The sequence below is a fragment of the Geotrypetes seraphini genome, chromosome 8 (genome assembly GCF_902459505.1).
Source record: "Geotrypetes seraphini chromosome 8, aGeoSer1.1, whole genome shotgun sequence".
Lineage (NCBI taxonomy): Eukaryota > Metazoa > Chordata > Amphibia > Gymnophiona > Dermophiidae > Geotrypetes > Geotrypetes seraphini.
In genome coordinates this window covers 126,895,746-126,913,291 of record NC_047091.1, presented here as the reverse complement: position 1 = coordinate 126,913,291, position 17,546 = coordinate 126,895,746, and the positions used below count along the sequence as shown (strand labels likewise).

Here is a 17,546-nt window from a genome sequence, read left to right as displayed (position 1 = left end):
GTTGGGGCACAATTGTCCTGCGCGCTATTGATAATGTAGCCTAAAAGTGTGGCGTCATCATGTGCTGAAGCTAGGGCAGTCTCCCCCTCAAGATCTGTCTGGTGGCAACTTGGTTCACTCTGCATACTTTTGCCAAGTTTTAAAGAGGGGATGTTGTAATAAGGGAAGACTGTGTCTTTGGGTCCTCAGTGTTACAGGCTGGCACAATCAGCCCACCCTAGTTTTCTAGGACTGCTTTGATACATTCAGCTTGTCCAGAATGACATACCTATTGCACTGGAAAAAGAGATTGTTCTTACCTTGATGATATCTTTTCCGGTAGATAGGTGTGTCATTCTGGACCCCCACTCAGTCATTCTTGCATCTGCTTACTGTCTCATTCTGATTGTTCTTCTCCATATACTTATCTTGGATGTCAATCAGCCCTTTGGGACATGAAGAATTGTATTTACTATTTTTCTAGCATCTACAGGGGTATTACCTGAGCTCCTTTGATGCTTCTGTTGGTTTGATTATTCTATATGTATTCCCATGTTGTTTTGTTGAGCAGAACTGTTATTTGTTGGAAAGTTTCCCATTTCCCTACTTTCCCTCCGGAGGAGCTCTTCCATGCTTGAGAACTAACTTTAGGTGGCAGTAGAGCTCCCACTGAAGTAGGAGGGTCAAAGAAAAAATCCAGAGTGAATTTCTTCTGTAAAGCTCAGGCGATGGGGAAATTACCCACTTGTCCAGAATGAGACACCTATCTACTGGAAAATATATTATCAAGATAAGAATATAATCTCTTTAATAATAATAATCAATTTATATACCGCAAGGCCGTAAAGTTCTATGCGGGTTACAGTAGTAAAAAACAAACAAACAATAAGATAAGTTGAATAGAACTAAAAAAGTTAAAAGCCAATAATTAGAGACACTAAAATGATCAAAATAGTGCATAATAAAATTTTTACGAATTAGCTGCCTAAATACTTTGAAAACAGATATGTTTTTAGATGTCTCCTAAATTCTCTGTAAGTGTCAGTAAGCAAAAGCAATTGTTCTAAATCCTTACCCCATAACGCTGCTTGATATGAAAAAAGATTTTGATGATGTTATTTAAGTTTACATCCTCTAACAGGCGGAAAAACAAAATTCAGATGTGAGTTTCTCTTATGTCTGTTGGTTGCAAAAGAGAAAAGCTCAATTATATATTTAGGAGCTAAACCAAACAAAGCCTTAAAACAAGCAATCAAACTTAAACTTCACCCACGCCTCCATTGGCAGCCAATTCAGTATTCGATAGGAGGGTGTTACGTGATCGTATTTCTGCAACCTAAAAATCATCCTGACCGCTGCATTTTGTACTATTCGCAATCGTTGCATGTTCTTCTGGGAAATTGCTAAAGCTGGCTTAGTATAAGAGACTACCAAAATTCTAAATGATGAAACATCAAAATACGCCTTAACGGACCGAAGCTTCCAAAGAGTAAAGAAACCCTTTCTGATCAAAGAGTCCACCTGGTTCTTCATAGTCAAGCCCTGAGCCAGTATTATTCCCAAAACCTTAATGGTAGATTGAATAGGATAGCTGAATTTATTTATACACAATGTTTTAGTATCAAACAGGTGCGGTGAATCTACAAAAAGCTTCGTTTTTTTTCTGAGTTAAGCTTCAGTCTAAATTCAGTCATCCAGATTAGACCTAATACTTCTGTTGCTTTAGGAATAACTTCAGAAAGATAAATAGCAAATGGAGTAATGATCGTAAAGTCATCTACATAACTAAACAGCTTTATCCCCAGTTGGTACAATTGCGCACCTAAATGATGACATATAAACATTAAAGAGCAATGGGGAACCTTGCAGAATGCCAGATGAATTATTCCAAATACCTGAAGGATCTTTATTGAAACAAACTTGATAGGTGTGAGACATGAGAAAGCCCCGAAACCATTCTAACACCTCTCCTCTAATACCAATAGCATCCCAACATTGCAGCAATTTCACATGGTCCACTAAATCAAATGCAGACCTCATATCAAATTGCATGATTAAGGCATCTTATAGCAAATTGAAATTTTAATGTAATATTTTAAGATACGTTACATAGTTTTATAGATGATTGTCAGGGTTGCATAAAATCAAGTAGATGATCCTAAAAGAAGCCCCTGTTGAAGCTTCTTGGATCAGAAAATATATGGAGGTAACAGTCGCAGAACAGTTATCTTAACTATGTTTGAATCAGGGATACATTGGCAAAAAGACTTCAACATGAGAGCAAGGATCAGTGCTAGGTAAAATGGATGGTGCCCAGAGTGCTGGGCGACAGAGGAGAGTGGTGATGGTTGGGAGTTCCCTCTCTAATGATATAACTCAGGCATTCTCAGAGCAATATGTATAAATGAAATGAAGTTAGATTCTTCAAACTCTTTCTTTCCCTCAGCTCATCTTGTCTCCCACAACACAGAATTCCCCTAAAACTCTTTTCCCCAAATACATACTTTCTCCCATTCCTATCTCAATCATTCTTAGCTCCCATCAGCCACCATCATCCTGTCCCCAATCATTCCAAACTGGGTCTCACCCTGATTTGTTAATGCCCTCTGACCTTTTCCCAGAGTCTTGCTGCAGGTAATGCCTCTCAGACAGCTGTTCTGTTTCCTTCCAGCTTCTTGTGACTCTCAGTGAGTTTGATGATCTAGGGGAGCCATACTTCTTCACTGTTTGCAGTCTTACAAGAATAGCATGGAAATGTATATACTACATAATTTAAAATCACTTAGAACTGCATAGTCCTGACGGACTAGAAAGAAGGATCAGCCCAGTGGTTCCCAGAGGGGAACTTGGCTTTCATTCCTGCAGTAGATCAGTTTTTTCATTGTCCTGGTCAGCTGGGGATGCTGCAGAGGCAATGTTAACAGCCACTAGAGGCAGAGAACCCCAGCCATTACAGAACAGCAAACAGATAGTGGTGTGACCCATGATCACAGAGTTCTGAAATGAGGTGAAGAAATGTTGGAACAGTATCTGAGCTAGGTGAACTGAGAGAAACACTTGGGAAGGAAGAATCAAGGTACTGGATCCCTGTTGCAATTCTGACAGAGCTGTAAGTTCATAGGAGCAGGCAAAAAATCTGAGTTTAAAAAAAAGAAAAGTATCTCATGTAACTATACAACTGCTAACAAATTGACAGTTCAGTACCCATTTGGATTCTTAAAGGAATTTCATTAGTTTACAAATTGTGGAGCAGGGAAATCTAGATGATCACTAATGAAGAGCCATTAAACCTCTTTTCAGAATGCAGAACTAGTGCAAGTTCTAACTAGGTTAATCCAAAGGTAAAGAGGGGGAAAGCAAATGAAGAATTGTTCAGATGTATTCATTGTTTTTGACCCACAGTAGTCCTAATAAAAGAGGACCCCCTTCTTATAGTGACCATATCACAAAGCGGATAGCATCAAGTCCTGTTCCACCTGAAGGGCAAGGTCACCCTCGAGAACCAAGTACACCACATCGCTATCGAGAAAGTAGAACTGATCTACGCAGAGACAAGTCTCCTGGTCGACCTGTTGAGAGAGAGAAATCTCCAGGAAGGATGCTGAACACACGGAGAGAAAGGTCCCCAGGCAGAGCATTTGAAGAGAGCAGTAGAGGCCGTGTTCCTGCTGGAGCAGTAAGAACACCAATTTCACAAGTGAATAAGGTAAACTCTTCCATACATACAATGGGGGTGGGGGATGAGGGATAATTTCATAAAAAAGGGCACTAGATAGATAGATATAGTTCCAGTGCACTAGGTGAGACATTAGACCATAGGGTTATTACCCCCTTACTCGCATGAGCTGCAGAAGAAATCCATTTCAGGCTTTCACTCTGCCTCCAGTATACTTCACAGGCTAGTTTAGCGCCCTCTAGCAGTCTTTTCTTCTGCAAACATGACTGCAGCTGTGTGGATTCTGCTCTCCCCATTTTATTATTTTAATTCAATGTAGTTTTATCCCTTTCACGGGTATTTTCTTGTTTGAAGTGGATTTGAAGCTCTGCCTGCCTGAGAATTCACAAACAGGCCGATCCCATTGGGGTACCTGTTAGCCAGTCTGCTTAGTCTTCATTGGAGCTCAGGGCCATCCCTGACTTAGTCTCACTCCCTATTAAGCGGTGGGGGAGGGGGGGGTCGAGCGCAGACTGTAGCATGCTTAGGGGGCTCAGCGATGTTCCACAGTGCGCTGGCTGCATTTTCACACTACCCGTCCAGATGCGCATAGTAGAGGCATAGTCAGACAGTGAAGTCTGACTGCCAACCCGAAGATCAGCTTGGAAGATGTATTTTCAACAGTGTGGCAATGAATTCTGAACCGGCCATTGAAAAGGCTGGAAACAGGAGCAGCAGCTGTCTCTAGTATCTGTGAGTACAGAGGAGCTGATAGGCTCAACGACGATTTTTTAAAGTTAATTTTGAGAGGTTGTGAAGGTTTCCTAGTGTTCCTCTGTGTTCCCCCACCTGAAATATGCTATTTTTGTCATTTTTAATGTTTGGGAAGTGCCGTTTTAAAGCGCATTTTGGGCATGAATTCAGGTCTGTCGACCATCTTGGATTTTTAATGATCTTTTTTTTCAACTTATCCATGCTTCTCTAAAATTCAAAATTTTGTCAGGAAAACTGCTGGAATGGAGTCCTTAGGATCTCCTAGTATGGATTCATACAAAATTTGTGCAAAATTGCCGCCTTTAGAGCATTTTTGCGCCATGTAGCATGGTCAAGGGGGAGCAATAACTACTGGTTCAGCCTCCCCTTTCCAGATGCAGGTGATTACACGCTCAGCTAGCCCGTTGCAGTGGCCACCTTTGTTTGATTCTGGGTGCTGTCAATCATCAGGGAAGGACCCTCTCTTCATTTCACTCAGGTTCCACCAGAGCTTCCTCCAAGAGAGTATCCTTCCAGTCCATCCCAGACCGCCCTTCTTCTTCAGGAAACTCAAGCTCTGCTTCGTCTCCATGCCATCGAACCAGTTCCTTTGGAACAGCAGAACAGGGGGGTTTTATTCCCATTACTTCCTAGTTCCGAAGAAGATGGGCGATTACGACCCATTCTGGATCTCAGGGCTCTCAACAAATTTTTAGTCAAAGAAAATTTTTTGTATGTTATCCCTGTCGTCACTATACTCCCTTCTAGATCAGAATGATTAGTTATGTTCTCTAGATCTAAAGGAAGCGTATACCCACATTCCCATTCATCTGGCCTCCCGTCAATATCTCAGATTTCGGGTGGGGAATCTGCATTACCAATACAGAGTGCTACTCTTTGGCCTGGCTTCATCTCTCAGAGTGTTCACCAAGTGCCTGGTGGTGGTAGCAGCAGCTCTAAGGAACCGTGGTCTTCAGCTGTTCCCCTATCTAGACGACTGGCTCATCAAGGATTCAACATCTCAGGGGGTTATTGTAGCGACCCAATGGACTACGTGGTTCCTGCAAAGCTTGGGATTCGAAATCAGCTTTCCCAAATCCCAACTTCAGCCCTCTCAGAATCTACAGTTCATCGGAGCTGTTCTAGACACTATCCAACTAAGAACATTCCTTCCACAACGTCTGGAGGCTCTTCTTCAACTCTGTCATGCAGTGTCTTCCCGCTCTTCAATTTCAGCGAGATAGTACTCCTAGGTCACATGGCCTCCACAGTACATGTGACTCCTTTTGCCAGACTTCACCTCAGAATTCCTCAGTGGACTCTGGCATCTCAGGGGACACAGGCTTGTGACCCACTCTTTCGACACATTACAGTCACTCTTTCGTTGAGACAGTCTCTCCGCTGGTGGATGCTCTCTTCCAATCTCTCCAGAGGCTTGCTATTTCAAATGCCCCCTCATCAGAAGGTCCTCACAACAGATTCCTCGACCTACGCTTGGGGGGGCTCATCTCAATGGTCCCCGTATTCAAGGCCACTGGACCAGTATGGATCGTCAGTGTCACATCAATCTATTGGAACTCAGAGCAATCTTCAATGCTCTCAAAGCTTTTCAACATCTTCTTCACGACTAGGTAATCCTCATTTGTACAGACAACCAAGTCGCCATATACTATGTCAACAAACGGGAGGATGGGATCTCCCTCCCTTTGTCAAGAAGCTCTGAAGGTTTGGGACTGGGCAATCCTCCACAACACCTTCCTAAAAGCTGTCTACATCCAAGGGGCGAACAACTGTTTGGCGGATGAATTGAGTCGTCTTCTACAACCTCACAAATGGACACTCAATTCCTCGCCTCTTCCTCACATTTTTTTGCAGTGGAGAATGCCTCAGATAGATCCCTTTGCAGCTCCCCACAACCACAAACTGCCTCAGTTCTGCTCCAGGATATATTCTCCTCATCGCCTCGAGGCAGATGCTTTTCTACTGGAATGGACGAATCTTTTTCTGTATGCATTCCCTCCATTCCCTCTCATTCTCATGACTCTTGTCAAGTTGAAGAACGATCATGCCGCCTGATTCTGATAGCTCCTCGGTGGCTGAGACAACTTTGGTATTCCCTTCTACTTCAACTCAGCAGCAGGGAGCCATACCTTCTACCAGTTTTTCTGTCTCTGCTTACACAGAGTCAGGGATCTCTACTTCATCCCAACCTGCAGTCTCTACACCTGACAGCTTGGTACCTCTCAACATAACTCCTCTTCAGTTTTCTCAACCTGTAAGAGACATTTTTGAGGCTTCTAGAAAGCCTGTCACTAGATAATGCTACCACCAAAAATGGACTAGATTTTTACGTGGTGTATCTCTCATGATAAGGAGCCTCAATATCCTTATCTTCTGTTCTAGATTATTGTTTGCACTTATCCACATCTGGCCTCAAATCTACATCGATCCAAGTTCATCTCAGTACTATTGCTGCTTTCCATCAGCCTATTGAAAGGAAACCCGTCTCTACTCATCCAGTGGTTTCCAGATTTATGAAAGGACTTTTCAATGTCAAACCTTCTCTCAAACCGCCTCCAGTGGTTTGAGATCTCAATATTGTTCTTGCTCAATTGATGAAGCCTCCATTTGAACCAATGTCTATGGCTCATCTTAAGTATCTTACTTGGAAAGTGGTTTTTCTTATTGCCCTCACATCTGCTCAAAGAGTCAATGAGCTGCAAGCATTAGTTGCTGATCCACCTTTCACAGTTTTCCATCATGACAAGGTGGTCCTCCGTACTCATCCTAAATTCTTACCTAAAGTGGTTTCAAAATTTCATCTCAACCAATCTATTGTACTTCCAGTGTTTTTTCTCATCCTGGAGAATCAGCTCTTCATAATCTGGACTGTAAGCGTGCTTTGGCCATCTACTTGGAACGCACCAAACCACACAGAACTGTTCCTCAACTTTTTGTCTCCGATCCAAACAAGTTGGGACATCCAATCTCTAAGCATACCATCTCCAACTGGATGGCTGCTTGTATCTCTTTCTGCTATGCCCAGGCTGGATTACAACTAGAGTCGAATCACAGCCCACAAAGTCAGAGCAATGGCAGCTTCAGTGGCTTTCCTCAGATCCACACCTATTGAGGAAATGTGCAAAGCTGTTACCTGGTCCTCAGTTCATACTTTCACTTCTCACTATTGTCTGGATGCTTTTATTACAAAATTTATTCTCCTAAGTTGCCAACGCTTCCCACCATCCCATTCTGGTTAGCTTGGAGGTCACCCATATGTGAGAATAGGCTGCCTGCTTGTCCTGGGATAAAGCACAGTTACTTACCATAACAGTTGTTATCCAGGGACAGCAGGCAGCTATTCTTACAGCCCACCCACCTCCACTGGTTGGCTTCTCTGCTAGCTATCTGAACTGAGGAGACTCGCCCTGCGCTGGGCGGGAAGGTACTCGCACATGCGCGATGCGGCTGACTCGAAACTTCTACGTTTCTACAAGCAAGTCTGCTTGCGAGGCTGTCCGCATCCCTGGATAACAACTGTTATGGTAAGTAACTGTGCTTTTCGGCCCGCTGAATGCTCTGGGTTTGGCAGTGGTCTGGTGATTCCACCTCCAAGGCAACTCTGGCACAGCTTCCTTTTCAGGGTCAGTTATTTGGCAATGGTCTGGTTCACCAAATGAACCGGATAGTAGAGCATGGCCCAAAGTTTCTGGGCATCCTCCTTTGCATAGCTTCTGATTAAATTTTTGTGACTATAGGCAAGATGCTCCATTCTCATCGTAGAGACACTCTCAGAGTTATAGGCTACAGGAGCGTTCTGTCTACCGCCGCCCAACCTGCCTGACCCAATGACGCCAGGGAGCTGGGGGCCCCTCTGCGGATAGGGGGTTGGCTTTCAGAGTTTCAGTTGCCTGCTTGCACATTATGAAAGTCCAGTGGGTCATGGCATTTATTCAGTTGGGATACAAACTAGAATTTGCCCAGCCTCTGTCAGACTGGTTCGTGTCTTCTCCTATCGGGAGCCTAGACACAGCACGCTAAGTCCATGCTACTATTCAGCGCTTTCTGGATATTCGAGCAGTAGAGCCGTTACCAAGTAAACATTTGGGTTCAGACAGATACTCTGTTTATTTTATCGTTCCTACGAGAGGATTAAAAGATTGGAGACCACTTCTAAATTTGCAGCACTTCCATCTGGCTCTCAAGCTTCCTCGGTTCTGGATGGAGACCATGTGGTTAGTCCTTAAAACATGGCTTTGGGGGAATTTCTGGCCTCCCTAGATTTTACGGAGGCAAATTTGCATATTCCCATTTTTCCAGATCATCGCAAGTTTCTGCGGTTTCCTATGCTGGATCAGCATTATCAGTTTTTGGCTCTGCCTTTTGGGCTGGTGACAGTACCCCAGACCTTCACCAAAGTGATGGTGGTAGTAGTGGCTACTCTGAGGAAGATGGAGTTGCAGGCTCACCCTTATCTGGCCGCCTGGTTGCTCAGAGCGCACTTGAAACAGGGACACACTATGGTAGCAACAGTGCTCTGCATACTGGAAGAACTGGGCTGAATTGTAAAAAAAAAAAAAAAGCCATCTGACGCCCACGCAATCACTGAACTACCTGGAATTCTTGTCGATACAACAGAGGGTCATGTTTACCTTCTCAAGGCTCGGAAACAAGCTCTGGGCAGATTTCGGAGATATTGAAGATGGCAGCCCCTTGGGCGTGGGACATCCTACAGGTTCTGGGTTCCAGAGTTCCCAGGCTGATGGCAGCACCTATGGTTGGAGTGGCCACTGTTCAAGCAGACTTCCTCAGCCGTCAGTCTAGAGTTTCAGGCGAGTAGACCCTAGGGCAATAGACATTTCGGATGTTGGGGGCAGCCCCGCCAAGGCACGAAACAAGAAGGCACCACGCTTCTTCAGTCGCATTTCCGGCCCAGAAGCGAGAGACTCAATGCTCTAGAGCAGGGGTGTCAAACTCAATAACATAAGGGGCTGAAATCTGAAAAAAAGGCTGTCGCGGGCTGAATTTTTAATTAAGGTACATTAACCAATTTAGCGCGCGCTAAATGCGCACCTTAATAAAAGGACCCCTAAATGACTAAGGCTTAGTCTTAGCAGAAATATAGGGTTACAATGTCTCCAACCCCATACTGTCTCTGTGGTGTAAACAAAATAAATATTGTAATCACAAAACAGAAAATAAAATTATTTTTTCTACCTATTGTTGGTCCCAGGTTCTGGTTGTCTTCTGATAACTTGCTTGCCTCGGTCTCCTTACCATTTGTCACTTTCTTCTTTCTCCGTGCTAACCATCTATCTTCCATCTCTGTCCTCCCCTTCCGTTTCCCTTCCCTCCCCCAGAGGTCTGGCATCTTTCCTTTTTTCGTGTCCATATTTGCAGCTGCAGCAATGGACCCCACCATCCACAGATCCACTATCTGTCTGTTTCTCAACTACCCTCTCATCTAGCATCTCTCCCTCCTTCCCCACCACCCCAGGGTCCACCATCTCTCCATTTTTCTTCCCAACTACCCTCCTATCCAGTATCTCTATCCCCCCTCCACACCATCCCTTGTGTCCAACTTCTCTCTCTTTCTGTTCCTTCCCTCCCTCCATTCCATTGCCCACTATCTCTCTCCCTTCCTTTGTTTTATTTCTTCCCCACTCCTCCTCACTCTTCCTCCAAGCAAACATATTCCCTTTCTTTTTAGCCTCTCTTTCTATCCCTCCCTTCCTCTGTTCTGCATTTCCTATCTTGCCCCTCTCCATTGAGCATCTTTCCCTTTCCTCCCTGCTTCCCCTCCCACATGTCCAGTATCCACTCTGTGTCCTTACTCCCTCTCTCCATGCTTATGATCTCCCTTTGTCATTCTTCACCCACCCTGATCTAGCATTTTCTTGGTCACTCTGTCCCTGCAGTATCCCCATTTGTGTCCCTAAACGTCTGTATCCTTATTCTCCCCTCACTCCTCCTCAGTCCGACTCATGCACCTCTGAACCCCTCCTTCTCTCCCTCTGGGTACTTCTGTCAGCCTAGAGGCCTATGGGAAATTATATCAATCTGACCCTGGCATGGGAAGGCAGATAGACCCTTCGTGCAGGGAGACTGTGTTAAGTATCCCTGATATGTTTTAAGTTTCCCTGATTGAATTATGACTAGCTAAAAGGTGTTAATGTCTGATTAAGAGGGTGCTTAGGACAATGGTGCACAGATCAAGCCAGAGACTTAATCCCATCACCATGCTTGCAGATGTCACACTCTCCTTTGTCAATTAAATTGACCATTGTCTCAAACAGTTTGCAAGTTCTAAACAGAAAGATACTGGGAGATACAATATTTTCTCTAGTCAGAATAAGATTCCAAGGTATAAAAGCCTGCTCTCTGCTCTATCAATATGTCTCTTTTTCTATCAAGCTATCAGGAGAGGGGTCTTGGCCCTCTCTCTCTCTTTCTATCTAGCTATCTCTTGGCTCTTGGCTTGGCACTCTGGTTCTCTCTTGAGCTCTCTCTATCTCTCTGTCTATCCTTCTCTTTATCTATGGAACACGAAACATCACCCCATCCCCCTTTCTCTCTCTCTCTGCCTTTCCCTGAAACTTCACACTTCCTTCTGGACTCTGTAAGGCAGCAAGACTGCTTTGCTCTCTGCTTAAGTGTAATGCTCTCTGCTTAATTGTAATGCTTATAAATATTACTTTTCTGTAAGACTATTTCTATAATATATATTCTTTATGCAAACACCTCTGGCTATGCCTTCTTTATTCTACTTTCTGGTGAGTCATCGGTGAGGGAACTGAACCTGGGACCAGCGTTTGTCAGGACGCCTTTCACTTAACCCCTCCAACCTAACATTGTGGGGGTGCGACCATCCTTACATTTTACAAAACTGACAACTTCTACACCAGGGCCTGCCCCCATCCCGAAGGCCTGCATGTTTTCCCCCCTTCTTCCCGGTTTCACCTTCATATTTGGCCTGCCGTTCCTACCCTCCCTCCATCCCGGCTTCCTGGTTTCCTCTGGCCAGCCGGCGTCGGCTGCTGCTGCTCTTCACGCGTGTCTGCCTTCGCCTGGTCTCCTCTTCAGAGCAGTCTGCTGAGGATCACTGGCCTGCTTTAGCGAACCTCACAGGTCTCTGTCGACCTCGGTAGCACGTTCCCTCTGACGCAATCCCATCCCTTCTCTGACGTACAGGATAGCATCAGAGGGAATGTGCTATCGAGGTCGATAACAGCTTGCGAGGTTCGCTACAGCCGGCCAGCGATCCTCAGCAGGCTGTTTTGAAGAGGAGATCAGATGAAGGCAGATGCGAGTGAAGAGCAGCAGCAGCAGTTCATGCCGGTGGGCCAGATTGACTATAAAGTTGAAAATGTCTGGCGGGCCAAATTTTTAACTCACCGCGGGCCAGATTTGGCCCACGGGCCAGAGTTTGACATGTCTGCTCTAGAGCATTTGTGACCTCCGGAGGTTCTTTGATACATTTTCCCGCCTTAGCCGCTGAGCAACCAGGTCCTTCGGAGGATTGCGACTTACTCCAGCCACGTCCTTCTGGTGATGCCTGATTTGCATGGAAGGCCATGGTGCGCAGATCTGATGCAGCTGTGGGTAGAATGCAGTCTGCACCTGAGTATCTTTCCTAACCTTCTCACCCAGGCCTGGTTGCCATGAAGGATCTGGGTCGTTTTGCTCTTACAGCTTAACTCTTGAGTGCACTGCCTTAGAATATAAAGGCTATTCAGAGCTTGTCGTAGCTACGCTTCTTAGGTCTACAAAGTCAGACATGGTGTTGGCTTATGCTAAGATGTAGAAGACCTTCCATCATTAGTGTGACCAGGAACAGGTAGACCCTTATTCTACTCCGGTGTCACGGGTCCTTGCTTTTCTCCAAGCAGGTCTGGTTAAAGGCCTCACAGGGGGCATCTCTGCGGAGCCAGGTGGCCGGTCTATCCGGTTTTAGATCTCAGGATTGTCATTTCTCTTTGGAGTTGCATCCAGATGTTGCTTGGTTTTGCAAAAATATCTTTGGGTCTGGCTGCCCATTAAGAATCCGTTCCCAGCCTGGGACTTTTTTTTTTTTTTTTTTTTTTAATGTGGTGCTGTCTGGCTTTGTCAGGGCTCCTTTTGAACCTTTGAGGGATGCTTCTCTCCTGGATTTAATACTCCAGACTATTTTTCTGGTCGTCCTCACTTGGGTCCGTAGGTTTCTGAATGGCAGGCATTGTCGTGTCGATACCCTTTGCTCCGAGATCCTGAAACTGGAGTTTCCCTGCAGACAGTTCCTTCCTATTTGCCAAAGGTAGTTTCGGCTTTCCATGTCCATCTGGAAATGTGTTTGCTGATTGTTTAGCTGACAGGCTCCAATCATCAGGATCATCTGCTAAAGAACTTGGACATGTGTAGGGTGCTCCTGCATTATTGGTAATCTCTGAGTTTTGCTTTCTGATCTCCTGTTTGTGTTGGCTCATTTTCTTATGCGAGGTTCTCCCGCTTCTAAGGCTAGGATCTCCAAGTGAATCCATAGAGCCATTTAGTCCACTTACATTCTTGCGGGGCAGCTGTCCCCTATTTATGTTAAGGCACTTTCATCCAGGAGTGTAGCTTTGTGAGCAGAAGCTGATCTGTTTCTCCTGAGGAGATTTGCAGGGTATCAACGTGGTCTTCTCTTTACCCATTTGCTAAGTTCTACAGAGTGGATGTTGCTGCCAGATAGGACTCTACCTTTGGGTCCTTGGTCTTAAGGGCTGGCGCAGCAAGCCCACCCTAGCTTTCTTGGGGGACTGCTTTTGTACATCCCTATGGTCTAAATGTCTCACCTAGTGCACTGGAAAAGGAGATTATGTGCTTACCCTGGTAAGCTCTTTTCCAGTAGATAGGTGAGACATTCTAGACCCCCTGCCCTGTCCTTGCTGTACCTGTTTCAGATTCTGATTTCATATTCCAGTCTCCTTGTGCTTGAAGAGTTTATACATATATATAACCTGTTGTGAGAGTAGTTCTGAACTCCTTTGACGCCTCTGATATGATTAAAGTCTACAAAATCCTGAGTGGAGTAGAACAGGTACAAGTGGATTGATTTTTCACTCCGTCAGAAATTACAAAGACTAGGGGACACTCGATGAAGTTACAGGGAAATACTTTTAAAACCAATAGGAGGAAATTTTTTTTCACTCAGAGAATAATTAAGCTCTGGAACATGTTGCCAGAGGATATGGTAAGAGCGGATAGCGTAGCTGGTTTTAAGAAAGATTTGGACAAGTTCCTGGAGGAAAAGTCCATAGTCTGTTATTGAGAAAGACATGGGGGAAGCCACTGCTTGCCCTGTATCGGTAGCATCGAATGTTGCTTCTCCTTGGCTTTTGGCCAGGTACTAGTGACCTGGATTGGCCACCGTGAGAACGGGCTACTAAGCTTGATGGACCATTGGTCTGACCCAGTAAGGCTATTCTTATGTTCTCTGTTGGCGGTTAATGGTACTGTTTAGTTGTTTGAACAGAACAATTGTTTAGCCTGTTGTTACAGATGCCTCTACTTCACAGATGAGTGTGTCTCTCTATGCTTGGGTACTGACTGCTAGAGGGCGCTAAACGTAGCCTGTGAAGTACCCTGGAGGCAGAGTGAAAAACCTGAAATGGATTTCTTCTGCAGCTCATGCAAGTAAGGGGGAAATAACACTATGGTCTAGAACAGAGGTGGGCAACTCTGTTCCTCGAGGGCCGGAATCCAATCGGGTTTTCAGGATTTCCCCAATGAATATGCATTGAAAGCAGTGCATGCAAACAGATCTCATGCATATTCATTGGGGAAATCCTGAAAACCCAAATGGATTCCGGCCCTCGAGAACCAGAGTTGCCCATGTCTGGTCTAGAATGTCTCACCTATCTACTGGAAAAGAGCTTACCAGGGTAAGTATATAATCTCCTTATATAAAGCACCTATTTTATAAAGGTAGTTCCTATATGCCTGCTATAAGAGAGACTTCCAGAACTATTACCAATTAGTACATAGTCTCACATCAATTTTCCATTGCTCCATGGCAGATGTAAATGTGTGTACATACTCTATGCATGTATATTATCCTAGAACAAGCAGGCAGCATATTTTTATATGTGGGTGATATTATCCACGGAGCCCCAGTATGAACAGTATTAAAATGTGTACTGTCGCTTAAAATTTTTTTTTTTTTTTTTTTAAGTTCAATAAAATTTATTGGGAATATGTATAATGAAATACAAACTAAAACAAAGTTTCAACAGCAGAAAACAGTATACAAATTAATCATCGTCTGTTCAAAAGGAATAATAGAATAAGACAGATCGGACAAGCAAAAATTTGCAATTCTTATGTGTGTGACAAAATGTGAGAAGGATACAAAACAGAAATATAAACAAGTAGTTGGATCTAGCATGAAGTAGAAGAAATATGCAATATAGTACCAGCAATCAATGCAAGCCTGGCGATGTTACTCACATTGAGAGCAAAATTGTAAAACAGGATCCCAAACATCATGAAAATGGTGTAATGAGCCCACTTTACGAGCATACAGTAATTCATATTTGACAACTATATGAAGATTGGACCACCAAGTTGCAGGCGAAACAGCAGACAAATTTTTCCAATTAGAGAAAATGGACCATAGTGCCAACAGAAGAAGGGCTCGTATTAATACGCCTTCATTATCCGTAAAGGGAGACTTAAAAGCAGATATACCAAAAATAAGAATAGCATATGAAAAGTCTTCTGTGAAATGGAGCATTCCACATATGTCTAACCAAATCGATTTCCAGAAATTTTCAAGCAACGGACAATCAAAAATCATGTGTCTTAAAGAGCTTTCATGTACATAAGAACATAAGAAGTTGCCTCCGCTGGGTCAGACACGAGGTCCATCGTGCCCAGCAGTCCGCACCCGCGGCGGCCCATCAGGCCCATGAACTGTAATGTGATCCTTCTCTAATCCCTTTTATCCTTCTATCTATACTCTGTCTAAAACCTATCTTTACCCCTATTTGTATCCTTCAATCCCCCTATCGTTCAGGAATTTATCCAAACCTTCCTTGAACCCCCGTAGTGTACTCTGTCCTATCACAACCTCCGGAAGCGCATTCCAGGTGTCCACCACCCTCTGTGTAAAGAAGAACTTCCTAGCATTGGTTCTAAAATTGTCCCCTTTCAGCTTCTCTGAGTGCCCCCTGGTGCTTGTGGTTCCCAATAATCTGAAGAATCTGTCCCTTTCCACCCTCTCTATGCCCTTCATGATCTTGAAAGTCTCTATCATGTCTCCTCTGAGTCTCCTCTTTTCAAGGGAGAAGAGCCCCAGCCTTCCCAACCTGTCTGTGTATGAAAGGTTTTCCATACCTGTTATCATTTTCGTCGCTCTTCTCTGGACCTTTGAAGTATCGCCATGTCCTTCTTGAGGTACGGTGATCAATACTGGACACAGTACTCCAGATGCGGACGAACCATCGCACGATACAGCGGCATGATGACTTCCTTCTTCCTGGTCGTAATGCCCTTCTTAATAATACCCAACATTCTGTTTGCTTTCTTGGAGGCCGCTGCACATTGTGCCGTTGGTTTCATTGTAGTATCTACCAGTACACCCAAGTCTTTTTCAAGATTACTATCCCCTAGCACTGACCCCCCCCATTTTGTAGCTGAACATCGGGGTTTTTTTCCCTAAATGCATGACCTTGCATTTCTCTATATTAAAGCGCATTTGCCATTTGCTTGCCCACTCCTCCAGTTTGTTTAGGTCCCTTTGTAGGTCTTCACATTCTTCCGTGGTTCTAACCCTGCTGCAGAGTTTGGTGTCATCCGCAAATTTTATAACTTCACACTTCGTCCCTGCTTCTAGGTCGTTTATGAATACATTGAACAACAGCGGTCCAAGCACCGACCCCTGGGGAACACCGCTCGTGACCTTCCGCCAGTCCGAGTAGTGTCCCTTCACTCCGACCCGTTGCTTTCTGTCTGCCAACCAGTGTTTAATCCATCTGTGTACGTCCCCTTCCACCCCGTGGCTCCACAGCTTCCTAAGAAGCCGTTCATGGGGCACCATGTCAAAGGCCTTTTGGAAGTCGAGATAGATGATGTCTATGGGTTCTCCTTTGTCCATCTGGCTGTTTATCCCTTCAAAAAAGTGCAGTAGGTTCGTTTGGCATGATCTTCCCTTGTAGAAGCCGTGCTGGCTCACTTTTAGTTGTCCATTTTTTTCTATGTGTTCGCAGATGGTGTCCTTTATTAGTGCCTCCATCATCTTGCCTGGGACTGAAGTCAGGCTTACTGGCCTGTAGTTCCCCGGGTCACCCCTCGATCCCTTTTTAAAGATAGGTGTGATATTTGCTATTTTCCAGTCCTCCGGGATCTCCCCAGTTTTCAAGGACAAGTTGCAAATTTGTCGGAGAGTTTCCGCTATTTCGTTCCTTAGCTCTTTTAGAACCCTTGGGTGGATTCCGTCCGGGCCCGGTGATTTGTCGCTTTTTAGTCTGTATATCTGTTTGAGGACCTCCTCATGACTTATCTCTATATGCGGAGCAATACACATCAGTATTGTTAAGTCCTTATCATTTAGGACATACTATACGGCCTCAGAAATGGAGCCTACGCACAGCAATGTAATCACAAGCTGAGACAATCCGCGTAGTTAAAATACTCCTGCTCCAATCATTGGCCACTACATACTTATTTAAAGTGCTAATTTTTCAAAAGTTTGAAAAGCTGTAACCGAATGCACTGATTGTGGGTGTTAATGTCCCGGTGGCCCTGACGCAGCGGATGTATGTAATTCCCGCGAAACGCTGGCCGCGTTGGCAAATGGACATGCATTGAGGTTTTATTATAAAGACTCCGCCAGTGAAGACTACTAAACAAAGCAGATAAGTTTTTGTGGTCTAGTTTTTCAAATCTGGATAATACACACAGTATCTGAAGAAGATTTTCTGAAAAAGTATCACAGTTATAGTATCATTTCTTCAATATTGAGTGGTTAAGGGCTTATATTAGTCTTAAGTTAAACACTAAATCTATCAAAAAAAGCTAAAAATTAGCACTTTAAATAAGTATGTAGTGGCCAATGATTGGAGCAGGAGTATTTTAACTACGCGGATTGTCTCAGCTTGTGATTACATTGCTGTACGTAGGCTCCATTTCTGAGGCCGTATAG

General features: G+C 44.4%; 1 protein-coding gene across 1 annotated transcript in view; it reads left to right on the top strand.

The window, feature by feature from the left end:
• CIT (citron rho-interacting serine/threonine kinase) overlaps positions 1–17,546 on the top strand; it is a 702,016-nt gene that overhangs the window by 647,350 nt on the left and 37,120 nt on the right. The window contains 1 exon segment of the mRNA XM_033956569.1: positions 3,382–3,685. Coding sequence (XP_033812460.1) covers positions 3,382–3,685 — 304 coding nt within the window.